Here is a 19,353-nt window from a genome sequence, read left to right as displayed (position 1 = left end):
GGAAAAACAAACTCAGTGCCTATCTTGATGATTGAAGGAGTAGTAGCCTACAGTATGTTTATACTAGTAGTGGTCATAATCCTAACATAATGTTACAATAAGGACTTCCATATCACTAGACAAACAGGGGGCAATGTCTGGTAATGTTGTCTTTTTTATTTTTTTATTTTATGAATGGATGACAGAGCCTAAGAGGGTAGTTACACATCAACACAGTGACAGAGACTGGATGGAAGATTTGTAAACTGTGAATTAACATTTGGTTTGCAGGCTACAGTGAGTCTGGTGTGGAACTTCGGGGACACCAGCAGCTCTGTCAGAGAGCAACATTACAATTTATTTGATTTGGATTCATTTGATCAGCTTCTCATCAAAGCAACATCGAGGTTACAGTAAACGAATCACGGCTGAAAGTTTGTTACTCACAGGACACCATCCTGACGTCACACACAAACAAGAAGTGCTCCCTGCTTATCAGACAATTTATGGAGTAAAAATCGACAAATTCATTCATTATAAGTGGTTAACATGTCTCAGGATCCCTGGTAAGCAGCTTTTAAGGTGGACATTATGAGTATATTTAAGATGGCATTGGATAAAATATAGAAATACGTTTTCAAACCTATATATTTGTGTTATTAGCTAGATAGTTAACGTTAGCTACAGTAACAGTAACTCGTGTCACTTTAAACAGCTACTTTTAAAAAGAAATAGCTAGCTACAACTTGACTCGATAAGTTATATTATTATTCCCATTGATAGTTCACACGAAATTAATTACAATGCACTTTCGCTGAAAACAATATACTGTATGCAGGGTTAATGTAGCTATGATGAGGAACAAATTGTCGTCACATGATGACATCTCAAGCGTGAGCTCAAGCAGAAAGATCTTGTGATTTAGATTGAGTACCAACAAGAACTCAAATGACACAGCTCCAGTGCTGAATGACAGTTAGTCTAAACTTGAGACAAAGCTGGCCACACTCAATAATCAGCCCAAATGAATTTGTCTACAATTGTTTTGTTTGTTGTTATTATTATTATACCTTGAAGATTTGCAGCATCGTCTTTGGAACTGGCTTTATTATAGTGGTTCATACACAAAATATTTTAACCACATAAACAACTATACTCAAGATCATTTTATACCAACCTGGTTTTGTAGGTTACAGAATTATGATGCCACTTGCCGCCTTGTTCAAGAAATTGCAGAGAACATTCATGAAAGAAACAGACAACAGAGGACAAGAGGGAATCCTGCAAAGGTAAGCGTTGATACTATGATGACAAACTGCTAAACTACACATTTGTTTCCTCAAAAGTATATAGCAGTGCCTTCAGAAAGTATTCATACCCCTTGACGTATTCCACATTTTGTTGTGTTGCAGCCTGAATTCAAAATGTATTGAATATATTTTTTTCCTCAATCATCTACCATACACACAATACCTCATAATGACAGTGAAAACATGTTTTTAGAAATGTTGGCACATTTTTTTTAATGAAATACAGAAATATATAATTTACGTATGTTTTCAAACCCCTGATACAATACTTTGTAGAAGCACCGTTTGCAGTCTTTTTTGAAAAGTCTCTAAGATCTTTGCACACCTGGATTGTACAATATTTGCCCATTATTCTTTTAAACATTCTTCAAGCTCTGTCAAGTTGAATGTTGATTATTGCTAGACAGACATTTTTAAGTCTTGCCATAGATTTTCAAGACGATTTATCTCAAAACTGTAACTAGGCCAACCAGGAACATTCAATGTGGTCTTGGTAAGCAACTCCAGTGTATATTTGGCCTTGTGTTTTAGGTTATTGTCCTGCTGAAAGGTGAATTCATCTCCCAGTGTCTGGTGGAAAGCAGACTGACCCAGGTTTATCTATAGGATTTTGCCTGTGATTATAGCTGTATTCCGTTTCTTTTTATCCTTTAGTCCCTGCCGATGACAAGCATACCCATAACATGATGCAGCCAAGAGTGGTACTCAGTGATGTGTTGTGTTGGATTTTCCCCAAACATAAATGCTTTCTATTCAGGACAAAAAGTTCATTTCTTTGGCACATTTTTTTGCAGTATTAAGTGCCTTGTTGCAAACAGGATGCCTTATTTGGAATATTCTTATTCTTTGCAGGCTTCCCTTTTTCACTCTGTAATTTATGTCAGTATTGTGGAGTAACTACAATGTTGATGCATCCTCAGTTTTCTCATATCACAACCATATTAAACTCTAACTGTTTTAAAATCAACATTGGCCTCATGGTGAAATCCCTGAATGGTTTCCTTCCTCTCCGGCAACTGAGTTAGGAAGGACACCAGGATCTTTGTAGTGACTCGTGTATTGATACACCATCCAAAGCCTAATTAACCACTTCAACACACTCAAAGGGATATTCAGCGTCTACTTTTTAAAGTTGTACACATCTACCAATTGGTACCTTTCTTTGCGAGGCATTGAAAAACCTCCCTGGTCTATGTGGTTAAATCTGTGCTTCAAATTCACTACTTGATTGAGGGACCTTACAGGTAATTGTATGTGTGGGGTACAGAGATGAGGTAGTTATAAAAAAAATCATGTTAACCACTTTTATTGAACAGTGAAATAGTACATGCAACTTATTCTGCGATTTGTTAAGCACATTTCTACTCCTGAACATATTTAGGCTTGCTATTACAAAGGCGTTGAATACTTGTTGACTAAAGACATTTCAGCTTTTCATTGTGTATTAATTGCTAACATTTTCTACAAACAAAATTCCACATTGACATTGTGGGGTATTGTGTGTAGATCAGTGACACAAAATCTCAATTTCATCCATTTTAAATTCAGGCTGTAACACAACAAAATGTGGAAAAAGTAAAGGAGTGTGAATACTTTCTAAAGGCACTGTAGCTACTGTATTTCATGCTTAGGAATTGACTGTAGAAGTGTTTATTTGTCTGTCCAGATGAACATGACACTGCGAGCGTCGCTACAGAAGCTGAAACAGAACATCAACCAGCTCAGAGAGAGTTTGCTCCGAGTCTCGTCCTCCCGGCGAATGTATCCTACCTTTCACCACATGATCACTGGTCCTCCTGGTCATGTGACTGATGACACGCAGCACAGTGCCCCAAACCGGTTTGGTTTCACATTCATGACACCGCATAGTAGTTGTATGTGAAGGTCCTGTATGTAAAGGTCCTGTAGAGGGCAGTGTTTTGTAAGAAATTGCATCAATCCTTCACTTTCTGCAATGAAAATCTGTGATTTGCATTGTCTGTTACTTTATAGATGAATGTTAGTAAAATAATAGTACATTTTCTTGTTAATCATGTTCTGGGGTCTAAATTATGTATTTTTTTTACCATAATCTCGACCTTAATACAACCGCCCTTCCAGAATGCAGTCGGAAGCCGATCGGAGACAGAACCTTGTTGACGACCTGGTTACCAGGGACAAGCAGCTAAATGCCACGTTCAAGGGTGACGTTACACAGCCAGAGCCCTCGAGGTATTTCTCCCTCTTACAGTTCATTAAGTATAAGTCATTTACACACACACAGCTCGTTAAGTATAAGTCATTTACACACACACACACACAAACACACACAGCTCATTAAGTCTCCTTTCAGCATACGCCACTCATTGTAAGTGAATGTAAATGGACCAGAACCTGAACAGCAGTCATAGGCAATTGGTGATGCACCAAAGCCCATCCTGCCTGCGGAGAACTATCTCTTTCTATCTGCTAGTGCTGCCAATTAATCCCAGTCTTGACTTTGTCTCAGCCCAGATGTGTCTAAAGGGTCTAACGGATCCACGGCCACTGACTTTGTCTTTGGACTTCCGTACGACCTTTTGCCTGAGCCCATTGGACGCCTTATGAAGTCTTGTCTGCCATATTGGGGCCCGGCGCAGGGCAGTTGACTTCTACACCGCTCAGTTTCTCATTCATCAAGAGGCTTTGCTTGCCTTGCACTGGTGATCACACGCTTGGCACTTCCCGACACTGGTACACTGAGGCTCAGTGAAAAAATTAAAGGGGTCGGATGTGCAACCCAAGCTTTTCGAGTTTATAGTTTATCACTCTCCGCTGAGCTCATATCCTCATCCTGTCATCCTCATCTGCCAGTGGACCAATCAAAGCAGTGGACGCCACCGGCTATATCCTGTATTCTCATATTATTCTTAATTGTAGTGACAGCTCTGTACAGGAGCTTAGGAAAACACTTTGGAAAATGGTCATTACCGGCATGACCTGCTCCATCCCGGGTGACATATATTTGGACAGCCAGGAGGTGAAATGAATGACGCTCACTCAGTGGTAACGGCATGGACTTCCACTGTCAGGGTTTGAGTATGTTTTGTATGAAATTAAATGAGGGTCAAACTCCATTCATTGGACTGGATCGTGTTCTTTTAATAACGCACACGCTACAGGGATAATACAGAGGTTTTCAATTTATCTTCAAGGAATAGTGGAATGGCCGTGTGTGGTAAAAGTGAGGTAAAACTCAGGATCAGTCATCGATTGATCAAATGAGCAGACTTTAGAAACATTAACTATTTTCTTATCAGTCTGATCTGAGACTGCTCCGTTTATACGTGTTTTACGGACTTTCTTGTTTGGATTAATCCACTTAGGGGCTGAAAGCAGGGAGGGATGGGAACACTTGCTTTTAGCCTTTTTATAGATCCCACAGCCAATTACGAACATTGGTGGCCCATAACTAAATCAAATGGCAACCAATGGAATTACACAGTTGATCTTACTCTTGTGATCTTACCGTTTCAAGTTTCCCCGGGAAAATATACAGTACCAGTCAAACGTTTGGACACACCTACTCATTCCAGGGTTTTTCTTTATTTTTACTATTTTTTACATTGTGGAATAATAGCGAAAGAGATAAAAATAAAAAAAAATAACACATATGGAATCATGTAGTAACCCAAAAAGTGTTAAAAAAAATAAAAATATATTTGATATTTTTTCTTCTTCAAAGTAGCCACCTTGATGACTGCAGGTAGCCTAGTGGTTAGAACGTTGGGCCAGTAACCGAAAGGTTGCTCGATCAAATCCCCGAGCTGACAAGATAAAAATCTGTCATTCTGCCCCTGAACAAGGCAGTTTACCCACTGTTCCTAGGCTGTCATTGTAAATAAGAATTTGTTCTTAACTGACTTGCCTAAATAAAGGTTCAATGAAAAAAATGACAGCTTTGCACACTCTTGGCATTCTCTCAACCAGCTTCACCTGGAATGCTTTTCTTTCCTTAATGCTTTTGAGCCAATCAGTTGTGTTATGACAAGGTAGGGGTGGTATACAGAAGATAGCCCTATTTGGTAAAAGACCAAGTCCATATTATGGCAAGAACAGCTCAAATAAGAAAAAAGAAACGACAGTCCAACTTTACTTTAAGACATGAAGGTCAGTCAATCCGGAAAACTTCAATAACTTTTAAAGTTTCTTCAAGTGCAGTTGCAAAAACCATCAAGTGCTATGATGAAACTTTCTCTCATGAGGACCGTCACAGGAAAGGAAGACTCAGTTACCTCTGCAGTAGAGGACAAGTTCATTAGTTACCAGCCTCAGAAATTGCAACACAAATAAATGCTTCACAGAGTTCAAGTAACAGTCACATCTCAATATCAACTGTTCACATGAGACTGCGTGAATCAGGCCTTCATGGTCGAATTGCTGCAAGAAACCACTACTAAAGGACACCAATAAAAAGAAGAGACTTCCTTGGGCCAAGAAACACGAGCAATGGACATTAGACAGGTGGAAATCTGTCCTTTGGTCTGATGAGTCCAAATTTTAGATTTGTGGTTCCAACCACAGTGTCTTTGTGAGACGCAGAGAAGGTGAACAGAGGATCTCCGCATGTGTGGTTCCCACCGTGAAGCATGGAGGAGGAGGTGTGATGGTGTGGGGGTGCTTTGCTGGTGACACTGTCTGTGATTTATTTAGAATTCAAGGCATACTTAACCAGCATGTCTACCACAACATTCTGCAGCTCTACGCCATCCCATCTGGTTTGCGCTTAGTGGGACTATCATTTGTTTTTCAACAGGACATTGACCCAAAACACCTCCAGACTGTGTAAGGGCTATTTGACCATGAAGGAGAGTGATGGAGTGCTGCATCAGATGACCTGGCCTCCACAATCACCCGACCTCAACCCAATTGAGATGGTTTGGGATGAGTTGGACTGCAGAGTGAAGGAAAAGCAGACAACAAGTGCTCAGCATATGTGGGAACTCCTTCAAGACTGTTGGAAAAGCATTCCAGGTGAAGCTGGTTGAGAGGATGCCAAGAGTGTGTAAAGCTGTCATCAAGGCAAATGGTGGCTACTTTGAAGAATTTCAAATATAAAATATGTTTTGCTTAAAAAACATAATGTAACACTTTTTGGGTTACTACATGATTCCGTATGTGTTATTTCATAGTTTTGATGTCTTTCACTGTTATTCTACAATGTAGAAAATAGTACAAATAAAGAAACCCTTGAATGAGTAGGTGTGTCTAAACTTTTGACTGGTACTGTATTTTGATGTACAGTGTATTCTGTACTTTGATGCTGATGTGGGGTGGGTGGATGATTTGAGAGGAGGTGGGTAGTGGGTAGGTAGGCCTGGCACTTGGTGGGTGGTCTTTTGGGTGGGTGGGTATTAGCCTCGCTTGGATAACCTAAGCTGTTCGATTTTTTTCGAGGAGAGGGGTTGGTCCGGGATAAGGGGGCTTATTTTATTTGTGAAACAATACATTAGAGAGAGAGATTAGCCTCTAATCAAGCAAAGAAGGGACACGGCACCTCCATTTTGAAGGCTCACTGCACCCCTGACCCCTTTGAAACACCCCCCAGCCCCTTACCGCTCCTTTTCCCTTCATCAATCTCTCCTTATATTTCATGTTTTTAACCTTTATTTAACTAGGCAAGTCAGTTTAGAACAAATTCTTATTTACAATGTCGGCCTACCAAAAGGCAAAAGGCCTCCTGAAGGGGACGGGGGCTGGGATAACATTTGTACAAATAAATAGGACATAACACACATCACAACAAGAGAGACACCACAAGTCTACATGAAGAGACTTTATATTTGATCACTCCTGCAACAAGTCAAAATTTGTTAAATCGGCCCTGTCCGAGTTAGAGCCTCAGAGGCCTGTCTGTCTATCGGGTCCTCGGCGGCGGTGGAGTGTGATACGGGCTGCCCAGAGATGCCTGATTAAGTTGGCGGGCCCCAGTGGGCGGTTAATTGGATAAGCTTTAATCTTCACACAGTCGGGAGGAAGTGGAGATCCGCCACGCGGTAGGATAGTTACCAAACATGTCAGAAAGATTAGCTTAGCGCTGGCTGCCGGTCTCCTTGTCTCGCCCCGGCCGCCGCTGCTAAGTAAGCTGGGCCAAGGAGTAAAGAGAGGGAGTTTGTGGTGCTTCAAATTTCACACTCGCCCCGGAAAGAGGAAGAAAGGAGGTGGCGTCATGGCGCCATGCTTGACACACATCACAACCAACTTTGAGTGCCAAGTTTGGACAACCTGTCCTGTCCAATACCAGCTGGAGGAGAGGAACTTCACAACGTCCACAAGTATACCTATTTGAGGTTTCTGATCACACTATTACTTTACCTGGTGACATTGTGGTTTGTTATGAGCCTGGAATCACATCTACAATTACATATTTTTTTCATTCTTGTACCACAAGGATTTGATGAGCTGTATGATATTGTAGTAAATGGGCTTTGTTAAAGGAAGTGGAGGAATTTTTTTTTAAGTGCCTACTTCTGACAGCCAATGGCCACAATCCTAATTTCCCTGACAGAACATGGCTGTCCCCCAAGGTCCCCTGACACCCAATGCCAGTCCTCCAGTCTGTCCAGTTTGCTCTGTCTAAGGGGAATTGCTGGACCTGGGTCTGACCAGTAGGTGACACTGTCTTGACGGACGGGATTGATCTAACAGAGACCTTGACACTTCACCGCAACACATCCTCTGGGTCTGAGGCAGCCTCAGACAGCTTTTTCCCATTACCAGAAAAATAGCTCGAAACCACACAACAGTGTAAAGCGCTACACAACACAACAAGAGCACTCTGGTCTGTTTGTGTGTGTGTCAGTCATAGTGAAACTCGACTGGAAACTTGAGGGCCTGTGGCTGTGTATGATTAGCATGCAGTGTTTACATGTCGAACAAGCCGGTCCTAGTTTTTTTTTTTTTTTTTTTAAAGCAACAAAAACATATCTGCTTCCTTGTTCAGAACGTAAAAACCAAACAGGAAAATAAATAAGCCTCGTCTCATCTGAAGGGTTCTGAAGGGAAGGACATGTTACAAAAGGCAACATCAGATGAGTAACATGAGTGTTACAGATGTAACTGCTTGCTACAGAGGTTGCACACGTATCCGTTGTACCGTGTTTGTTTGCGGAGCCGAGGGTTGACGGCGCGTGTCAGTTGTTCGGACGCGTGTCCCGGTCAGGTGATTGACAGGCGCAGCGAGTGCGTTCGCTACACCCTTGGCATGCTGATCATGTTGTTGTGTGACATTCCCCAGGTCGACCCTGATGGCTGGGGCGGGGGCAGAAGGGGGGGCTGCGGTCAACCCCTGGCTAGTCCACGAGCCAGAGGAGACCAGGGGCCTGGGCTTCTCCGCCATCAAACAGCAGCAGCAGCACATCATCGAAGGTAAGGTTACACCACTTTCAGATCGAAGCGCATGCTGTAGAACTGTCAGGTGGACTAGGGGGTGTCGTCAGCTCTATTCATTGTATATCTATCTGCAACGGTCAGAACGTTTCACATCACTGATTCTGAATAGACCCCTGATCAGATCTAGGATTAGCTTGTACCTTCAGAGTCCTAACTTTACCCATTAAAGGAGTGGGATGCAAAACTGACCTGTGATCAGTGCCTCTAGTAGGAAACACAGAGGTGGCGGTCCTCCTCGAGGCTACACCTTGATAACTAAATCCACACTGTCACAGGATGAGGTGAACACAGTAACTCACATTCGGCAGATTCGTTTTCCCTGCCTCTCCCAGTTCCTAAATCTTTTCCACATGGACTGTAAACGACAACATCCAGGCTGATCCTAGTACAGTTCACCTGACTCAACATGACTCTCCTGTTATGTCTCCATTACGGTTCTGGCTGCGATCTGGCTATTGTCAGTTTGTCAGTATTGTGGGGATACAGTGAAACCGCATCAAGGTTTTGAGCCCCCATTGGGATTTCCAGATGGAAGTTTAGGGCCTATAGTGAGCAACCAAATCTGTGGTCGCCTAGATTCCTGTGGTGGTGTCAGTGTCAAATACAGAGACAAGGGGCCTTCTCTCCTCACCAATTTCCTGAACCCCCATGAAGCACATACTAAAACCTGGTCAAACTCAGTGTAACACCACTCTGTAAAATTGTGATAGAGAATGATAGTTTCCCACAAGTTATGTATCTGTCTCTGTCACAAAGTCACTGTTCAGCTGCCCCTCTCTCCTTTTTCACCCTGTACAGTTAGAATAACAGAAGTCAGGCTGAGGTGTGTGTGCGTGCGCGTGTATTCGTGTTTGTTTGTGCATAAGTGCATGTGTGTGCGTTTTAAGTGCTAGTGAGTCAGCTGGGGCACGCTGCCCCCTAGTCTTGTTCCCCAGTGCTGAACCCCAATCGCGTCATTCCTACTCACCAAAGGGTTGCCCTGTGAAAGCAGTGCACAACCTTTCTCCCTCTCTACCACTGGGTCATTAAAGAAGAATTTCGGCATGTCTTTATAGTTTTTACCACTTCTCCGCTGCTATATTTGACACATTTTTGTGTGGATGCGTAATGTGCTCTAGAGTATTTGTATGGTAGTTGAATGGGGTATTCCTTATTATGGGTTGTTTATTGATGAACTGTATAATGCAGGAATCATCAACTAGATTCAGCCATGGGACCATTTTTGTTTCTTCTTGAGGGGATGGTCAGGGGGACGGAACGCAATTACAAATCATTTGTAGACAGCAAATTGACCGCAAAGAAGCCCAAACAGATGTATTTCACTAAAACATAATATTTTCAAACCTTGCTTACATTTGTATGCGATCACGTATCTCTCTCTATAATGAGTGTGAATACTTTGGAACAGATTTCCTAAATGAAGATCCCTTAGAGCTGATTTGGTGTTTTTACCGTCAGATGTACAACAACTACAACAAATACAAATATATACATGGCCTTCAGAAAGTATTCACACCCCTTGACCTTTTCCACATTTTGATGTGCAACGAGGTGGGATTAAAATGAATTTAAGTGCCCTTTTTTTTTTTTTGGTCAATGATCTACACATATTACTCTGTCAAAGTGGGAAAAAGAGTCCAACATTTGCAAAAGAAGCAAGAGAAATTAAACACGAATATATCTTGATTAGGTAAGTGTTCATCGATACATGTTACAATCACCTTTTGGCAGCGATTACAGCTGTGATTATTTCTGGATAAGCTTTGCACACCTGGATTATACAACAATTGTACATTATTCTTCAAGCTTTGTCAAGCTGGTTGTAGATCATTGCCATTTTCAAGTCCTGCCAAAGATTTTCAAGTAGATTTAAGTCAAAACTGTAACTAGGCCACTCAGGAACATTCAATGTCTTGATAAGCAACTCCAGTGTATATTTGGCCTTGTGTTTTAGGTTATTGTCCTGCTGAAAGGTGAATTTCTCTCCCCGTCTGAACCAGGTTTTCCTCTAGGATTTTGCCTGTGCCTAGCTCTATTCCGTTTATTTTTATCCTTAAACAATCTGTAGTCCATGCTGATGACAAGTATACCCATTACATGATGAAGCCACCACGCTTGAAAATATGAGGAGTATGATGCGTTGTTTGATTTGCCCCAAACATAATTCTTTGTATTCAGGACATAAAGTTAATTTATTTTACTTTAGTGCCTTGTTGCAAACAGGATACATGTTTTGGAATATTTGTATTCTGTACAGGCTTCTTTCTTTTCACAGCATTATGAATTAACTACAATGTTATTGATCATCCTCAGTGTTCTCCCATCACAGCCATTAAACTCTGGAACTGTTATAAAGTCACCATTGGCCTCATGGTGAAGTCCTGGAGCAGTTTCCTTCCTCTCCGGCAACTGAGTTAGGAAGGACACCTGTATCTTTGTAGTGACTGGGTGTATTGATATACCATCCAAAGTGTAATTAATAACTTCACCATGCTCAAAGGGATATTCATTGTCTGTTTTTTTTTAATTCATTTTATTTTTATTTTTTAAAGTGCCCTTCTTTGCAAGGCTTTGGAAAACCTCCCTGGTCTTTGTGGTTGAATCTGTGTTCGAAATTGTGTTTGAAATTTGACTGAGGGAGCTTACAGATACTTGTATGTGTCGGGTACAGAGAGGAGGTAGTCATTCAAAAATCATGTTAAACACTATTATTGCACACCGAGTGAGTCCAAGCAACGTATTATGTGACTAGTTAAGCACATTTTTACTCCTGAACTAATTTGGCCTCGCCATAACAAAGGTGTTGAATACTTGACTCAAGACATTTCAGTTTTCATTTTTAATTAAATTGTTAACATAAAATGTAAAAAAAATGATAATAAAAAAAGGGGTGTTGTGTGTAGGCCAGTGGCCAAAAAACAGACACTGTAGATATATACTTTTGAGGAAACAAATGTGTAGTTTAGCAGGTTGTCATCATAGTATCAACGCTTACCTTGGCAGGATTTGTATTTCTTTGCTCAGAAAAGTTGGAGGGCCAAATAAAATCACCCTTGGGACCACGAACCACCAGTTGGGGAACCCTGGTATAATGTTTAGGTCTCTCTCTTATGGAGCCTTTCTCTATTTGTCTGTCTCTCTATCATGCTGAACAGGGATGAGTTAACCCCTTTCTCTCTCTCCCTCTCTCTGAACAGTTCAGGATGCTGGGTTGGACGCGTTAGCCGCCGTCATCAGCCGACAGAAGCTGATGGGTCAGGATATAGGCAACGAGCTGGACGAGCAGAATGGTAAGTAGGGGTGTGTGTGTGTGTCTGTCTGTGTGTGTGTGTGTGTCTGTCTGTGTGTGTGTGTGTGTGTGTCTGTGTGTGTGTGTGTGTGTGGTACATCTACTATTGCTTCTGCAACCTACTCTGCGTCAATCAGATAAGTCCACCCCACCTTTCAGCCCTAGAGTAAGACACAAGCTCTTTATCATATTATGTGTGTGTCTCTCCCTAACAAGGGGAGGGTGTATATAGTTCATGCATAGTTCTACCAGCCACACCCCACTCCAAACCACTGTGTGAAATCAATCAGACACGCTATTAGTTCAGTCATGGAACAGGGGTCAGTACCCTTTACTGGTGCTCCAAACCACCTTGGTCAGAGTCACAGAATTAAGTGAAGTGTTCATCCCAAATGGCACCCGGTTACCTACAAAGTGCACTACGTTTGCCCAGATCCTGGTCAAAAATAGTGCGCCGTATAGGGAATAGGGTGTCATTTGGGACGGAGACGATGTATGTCTATGGTTAAAGTGACCTCACGGTGAGCTCTCAGAAAACGTCTAGCCGTCCTTGGAGAAGCGCTCTGCTGGGGGTGGATCTGTGACTGTGTCAGGCTGTATGGTCTGGTTAGGAGGAATGTGAGCTTCCTGACGCACTGTTTTAATGCGTTTGCCGAGAGAGTCAAGTGCTGTCCTGGAATCAGATCCGCTTTGAGGTAATGTCTGTGTTGCTGTAAATAGCTCTGTCATAGGAGGCAGGCGGCGGGCAGAAGGCAGGTCTGAGCATATCGCTCCGGTTCGTCTACAGATGGAGGCACTTGAGAAAAGGTTGTAGGATGCCAGATAGTCATCATCCGCCTCTCGCAGGACCATTAGATCTCATTGTTTCCTCAACTGTACACTCTACATCTCAACTATACATTTCTTAGTTGTAACCACAAGAGACTCCAGTGTCGCCTGATTATTCGTTTTAAATGTCCATGTCAGCCATTTTTTTCTCAATATCAAATCATTTCTGGGTAACATTTAAGTAACATACTGGGATTGTTTTCAATCTAAAATGAACAAAAATAGCTTTTGTAGCGAAGAACAATTTCTTCAGCAACAATTTTGCTCGGACTGTCTGGGAGTGGTCTGAGTGGGGAGGGGAAAACGGAAAACTTGCTGTTATTGGCATAGTGGTTTGGGACTCTGTTTCTTATTGGTGTATTAACTCATTTACCATCTGGTGTTGTCACCAGGCAGTCCAAACAGGCAGACATTTCAGGCTGCCTTTTCAAACAGCACTTACACTAAAAGGGCTTTACCATCATTTTCACAGTGTTATTCCATCCTAGTGTGGAAATATATATAAAACACAGGAAAATCTTTTTTGACTGCACTTTTTTTTTTGTTTTTAAAGGCCCCCCCCCAAAAAACGATCACTTGCCACTTTTGACCTTTTGTCTACATTCAAAGCGATGTTTTCTGAGGACAGAATAGGTTAGGGCCCTCGTGATGTGTGGAGGACACCCAAAGCCCATAGGAGGCAGAGGAAGATGCTTGGTGTCACTCTATATTGACTGTAGAGCGTATAGAGTGAGTGGGCTTAGTGGTCTGATAGAGGAATGTTACACTGAGTTCATTAGTTCCTGCTTGCTGTTCTTGGCGTGTTCCCGGGCCGCACCACAACGCCACAACCCCGGGGGCCAGACAATTAGTGGGCCGTTGGACTAAATGGTGCTTTTCTTTCCTCCGCCATGAGCACAATGTGATGACATGATTGATGTTCTCTCCCTAAAGAGCCCAGACCCCTTCCTCTGGGACATTGTAAATGTAGGCTATATCCCAATAATGTTAACCAGCTTCTTAGTTATCTTGTTTTAGCTATCTATAGTCATAACGGAGAGGAGCGGATGAAGCCATAGCCCCAAAATCACACCACTTTGTTTATATTCTTCAGCCGTTTTGGTGGACACCGATGAATATTCAATGCATATTTCTATTTATTTATAGTGTGTTTGTTTGAGACGGCCAGTTCCAAGTTAGGTCAGATGACTTTGTATGGTCCTTTTCTGAGGCTGTACTCCGATCCCACAGGGATGCGTAATCGAATGACCTTTTGAGATGGAAACAAACGAGTTTCCCTTCTGCTGCTGGGAACAAACAGTAGACGTTTGGCCTGCGATCCTCCCCGAGTCAGAGAGAGGGTAGCTAACGGCTTGATTGTTTCAGCCTGCTCTCCTCTTACCTTATTGAGCTAGGGAGGAATCATTGGTTCCCTTTTAATCCTCAGAGTCCGAACCAGCGCGTTTTTCCCCCCTCTTTTCGGCTTTCTTTTTTAAGTGCGTGGCGTCGCAGTGTTTCCAATAACAAGAGACCTCGGGGCGGGAAAAACGTCCGACGCGGCGGCTGTAAGTGGAACTGAGAGTCCGGACCCGATGCCCCCGCAGCAAGCGAGCGGAGCAGGCAAATGAAAACTTCAGCCCTGATACAAAGTGGCTTTCATATTTTAGCGAGGTAGTCCACATTCCCCTAAAGTGCACTTTGTCCAAAGATTTTGATAACGGCTCTCTCTCTTTCACTCTTTCCATATTTTCGATCACGACCGACTGCTTCTCCAAACGCTGCCTAGTCCCCTGTGTATGTTCGAACCTCTAACCAGGTCCGCCTGGTTGAAATGGAAACCAAACCCGGCAAATGAGAGTGTTAGAAGGCCAGCCTGGTCACACGCACCGGCCCACCTGTATGCCTGTCCCCGGGGGTATTACTTAGAGGTGATAAACAGAGGGACTCCAATAGTGGATCAGTCAAACATCTTGCAGTCTCCACCAGCTTCCCATCTGAATTTACAGTGGGGCTCAGAGTTCACGAGACCAACTGACTATAACTCACCCAGTCTCACACATAGGCCCTCAGGGCTCTGGAGCCTTCAGGCTTCCCTCGCTTTCTCTCTTCCTCCCCTCGTTACCTCTGCCCTTCTCCTCTCCCTTCTCTGTATTTTCTCCCCTTACGCCTCGATCCCACCGACAGTGTCGTTGCATTTTGGTAAACCAGAAGGTCATTAGTTTCCAACTGTGCGCTGCGTTTGCCTTACAGCATTGCATTGCAGTGTGTTCTGTGTGATGCAGACGTTGGATTTCTCGAACGTAGACGGCTTGGCAGAAATGGTAGCAGAAGATGGATGTTGAACTTTTGTTGCACACACATCCCGAGGATGCCGCGTACCATTTTTGCGCAATAACGCTATGGGTGTGATCGAGGCATTAACCTCTCTTACCCTCTCTTTCCTCTCTATCTTTCTCTCTCCCTACTTTTCCCTCTTACTCTCTGCCTCCTCTTTACCTCCTCTGCCCCGTCCACCTACCCCTCTCTCTACCGCCTCTCTCTCCACCTACCCCTCTCTCTCTCCTCTCTCTCCACCTACCCCTCTCTCTACCTCCTCTCTCCACCTACCCCTCTCTCTCTCCTCTCTCTCCACCTACCCTCTCTCTACCGCCTCTCTCTCCACCTACCCCCCTCTCTCTCCTCTCTCTCCACCTACCCTCTCTCTACCTCCTCTCTCTCCACCTACCCCTCTCTCTCCTCTCTCTCCACCTACCCCTCTCTCTCTCCTCTCTCTCCACCTACCCTCTCTCTACCGCCTCTCTCTCCACCTACCCCCCTCTCTCTCCTCTCTCTCCACCTACCCTCTCTCTACCTCCTCTCTCTCCACCTACCCCTCTCTCTCTCCTCTCTCTCCACCTACCCCTCTCTACCTCCTCTCTCTCACCTACCCCTCTCTCTACCTCCTCTCTCTCCACCTACCCCTCTCTCTCCCTCCTCTCTCCACCTACCCCTCTCTCTCACTCCTCTCTCCACCTACCCCTCTCTCTCCCTCCTCTCTCTCCACCTACCCCTCTCTCTACCTCATCTCTCTACCTACCCCTCTCTCTACCTACCCCTCTCTCTACCTCTTCTCTCTCCACCTACCCCTCTCTCCACCTACCCCTCTCCCTACCTACCCCTCTCCCTACCTACCCCCCTCTCCACCTACCCCTCTCTCTACCTCCTCTCTCTCCACCTACCCCTCTCTCTCCCTCCTCTCTCTCCACCTACCCCTCTCCCTACCTACCCCTCTCCCTACCTACCCCTCTCCCTACCTACCCCTCTCTCCACCTACCCCTCTCTCTACCTCCTCTCTCTCCACCTACCCCTCTCTCTCCCTCCTCTCTCTCTCCCTACCCCTCTCTCTCCCTCCTCTCTCTCCACCTACCCCTCTCTCTACCTACCCCTCTCTCTACCTCTTCTCTCTCTACCTACCCCTCTCCCTACCTACCCCTCTCCCTACCTACCCCTCTCTCCACCTACCCCTCTCTCTACCTCCTCTCTCTCCACCTACCCCCCTCTCTCCCTCCTCTCTCCACCTACCCCTCTCTCCACCTACCCCTCTCTCTCCCTCCTCTCTCCACCTACCCCTCTCTCTACCTCCTCTCTCCACCTACCCCTCTCTCAACCTACCCCCCTCTCTCCCTCCTCTCTCTCCACCTACCCCCCTCTCTCCCTCCTCTCTCCACCTACCCCTCTCTTTCCACCTAACCCTCTTTCCACCTAACCCTCTTTCCACCTAACCCTCTCTCCACCTAACCCTCTCTCCACCTAGCCCTCTCTCTCCCTCCTCTCTCCACCTACCCCTCTCTCTCCCTCCTCTCTCTCCACCTACCCCTCTCTCTCCCTCCACTCTCTCCACCTACCCCTCTCTCTACCTACCCCTCTCTCCACCTACCCCTCTCTCCACCTACCCCTCTCTCCACCTCCCCTCTCTCCACCTACCCCTCTCTCCACCTACCCCTTTCTCCACCTACCCCTCTCTCTCCACCTACCCCTCTCTCTCCCTCCTCTCTCTCCACCTACCCCTCTCTCTACCTACCCCTCTCTCCACCTACCCCTCTCTCCACCTACCCCTCTCTCCACCTCACCTCTCTCCACCTCCCCTCTCTCCACCTACCCCTCTCTCCACCTACCCCTTTCTCCACCTACCCCTCTCTCTCCACCTACCCCTCTCTCTCCCTCCTCTTTCTCTACCTACCCCTCTCCCTACCTACCCCTCTCCCTACCTACCCCTCTCTCCACCTACCCCTCTCTCTACCTCCTCTCTCTCCACCTACCCCCCTCTCTCCCTCCTCTCTCCACCTACCCCTCTCTCCACCTACCCCTCTCTCTCCCTCCTCTCTCCACCTACCCCTCTCTCTACCTCCTTTCTCTCAACCTACCCCCCTCTCTCCCTCCTCTCTCTCCACCTACCCCCCTCTCTCCCTCCTCTCTCCACCTACCCCTCTCTTTCCACCTAACCCTCTTTCCACCTAACCCTCTCTCCACCTAACCCTCTCTCCACCTAGCCCTCTCTCTCCCTCCTCTCTCCACCTACCCCTCTCTCTCCCTCCTCTCTCTCCACCTACCCCTCTCTCTCCCTCCTCTCTCTCCACCTACCCCTCTCTCTCCCTCCTCTCTCTCTACCTACCCCTCTCTCTACCTACCCCTCTCTCCACCTACCCCTCTCTCCACCTCCCCTCTCTCCACCTACCCCTCTCTCCACCTACCCCTCTCTCTCCCTCCTCTCTCTCCACCTACCCCTCTCTCCACCTACCCCTCTCTCCACCTACCCTTCTCTCCACCTACCCTTCTCTCCACCTACCCTTCTCTCCACCTACCCTTCTCTCCACCTACCCCTCTCTCCACCTACCCCTCTCTCCACCTACCCCTCTCTCCACCTACCCCTCTCTCCACCTATCCCTCTCTCTACCTACCCCTCTCTCTACCTCATCTCTCTCCACTCCTTCTTCTCTCTCTCCCCTCTGTGTGAGTTATGGCCGAGATGTCATGGTCCCAGAAGAGGTGTGGGACAGGTGGAAAAATAGGATATATCACACAGCGTGGTGAGCAGGGGAGGCCAGGGAAGGACTTCAAACAGCCAGGCATACTGATTTTTATTGTCCTGGGAGTTCCCATTCTTGATTTAGGGTCTGAACAGTCTGCATAGGGCCCCACAGGCCTTGCGGGTGCTGGGGGAGAGGAAGCTGTGGCTGCAGGCTGGAGAAACTGGTGGGTGACTTGGATCCACACCAAATCAAGCCATGCCACCCTGAAGACATCATACCACCCAGGTTCTGATGGGCATACGGTATTTGATGGTACAATTAAGAATGGGCTGGTGTTTTAAAAAGGTCTTTAAGCTATAGGGCTATATACACAAATGCATGATGGAATGCGGGCCTGCAGGCACGCACACACTCAGGGAACACACACACACACCTAACAGAACAGTTAATGCTTTATATGCCCTTATATGAGACACAGAGGTTCGATTAATGTTTTCTGCATACTTCGTGTGAATAAGCGTTTGGAATGTTTTTCTTGCCGAGTTGTACTTAACTGACCCGTATTATTGCGTCCTACAGCTTTGTAGGTGCTGCATTTCTTACTTGTATTAAATGACAAAATCGACAACGTAAAAAGTAACAGGATAGCATAATGCTTATGGAGAGGCAGAGAAAATGTTTTTCATTTAAAAAGCCTAGACTCTGACAGTTTGAGTGTTCCCTCTCTCCGTCTTTTTAGGGGTTCTGTTTTTCTCCTGATCTCAGTCCTGTTGCAGTGTTTCCCTGTAAATAGATTAAGCTCTGTGCTCGGAGCTAGCCTCTGACCTGAGTGCAGTGGAGGTTGCAGTCGGCTCCTTTTTGGGAAAGAGCTTGAAGCCAGGGTCATCTGTGAAGGTGACCTGTTATGAGTGTAAGAAATGAACCCGAGGCCCTCGGGTTTCTCTTCCAGCCCCGTCTTAAAACATCATAATGAAATGGTGAGGAAGAGTTGTGCAAAGTAGTAACAATTTCAATCCCCAAGCTTTGCAGGTGTGAACTGTGAAGACAATAAATAATTTAGATCTTTATTTTCTGCAATACCTATACAAATAAAAAGTGAATCTTACATTTTTGGGTGTGAAGATTATTTATGATGTGTATCATCACCAGGCGTATTCACATTTCCCGACACGATGTGGGCAGAAATCAACCATATTTTCTTCTTTCCAAGTTCAATGTGGTAGAAAATGTGCCTGTGCGTCTCACTAAATGTTCTATATCAACAAAATTATAATTTTTTGCTGCTAGAATCAACATTGTTTGACTTTATTGGTGTTGATATTTCTCTGATTCGGGTCTGGAACAATGACATCAGCCCGTGTCACAGTGGTCTGTGATTATGAGTGACAAGCAGTCTTGTAAAAGTGGGTATTTTCGCGGGGCTGTGGAGGGTTCCAGCTTTAGAGACTAGTTTTCCACAATACACCCTCACTTTGCTTGGAATAACCAGGGAAATGGGGGTGTGTGGTTAAGCGTTTGTGCATACACACACACACACACACACACACAC

At 45.0% G+C, this 19,353-nt stretch overlaps 1 protein-coding gene across 1 annotated transcript in view; it reads left to right on the top strand.

Moving 5' to 3' along the window:
• The first annotated feature begins 389 nt into the window (after window positions 1–389).
• Window positions 390–19,353, top strand: part of stx8 (syntaxin 8) — a 48,358-nt gene continuing 29,394 nt past the window's right edge. Inside the window, exons 1-6 of the mRNA XM_021556986.2 lie at window positions 390–545; window positions 1,169–1,268; window positions 2,956–3,050; window positions 3,390–3,500; window positions 8,545–8,675; window positions 11,897–11,989. Of these exons, the coding sequence (XP_021412661.1) occupies window positions 529–545; window positions 1,169–1,268; window positions 2,956–3,050; window positions 3,390–3,500; window positions 8,545–8,675; window positions 11,897–11,989 (547 nt within the window). The 5' untranslated portion in view covers window positions 390–528. The remainder of the gene's footprint in view (window positions 546–1,168; window positions 1,269–2,955; window positions 3,051–3,389; window positions 3,501–8,544; window positions 8,676–11,896; window positions 11,990–19,353) is intronic.

Source organism: Oncorhynchus mykiss, chromosome 13 (assembly GCF_013265735.2).
Source record: "Oncorhynchus mykiss isolate Arlee chromosome 13, USDA_OmykA_1.1, whole genome shotgun sequence".
Taxonomy (NCBI): Eukaryota; Metazoa; Chordata; class Actinopteri; order Salmoniformes; family Salmonidae; genus Oncorhynchus; species Oncorhynchus mykiss.
This window is presented reverse-complemented; position numbering and strand designations above follow the sequence as displayed.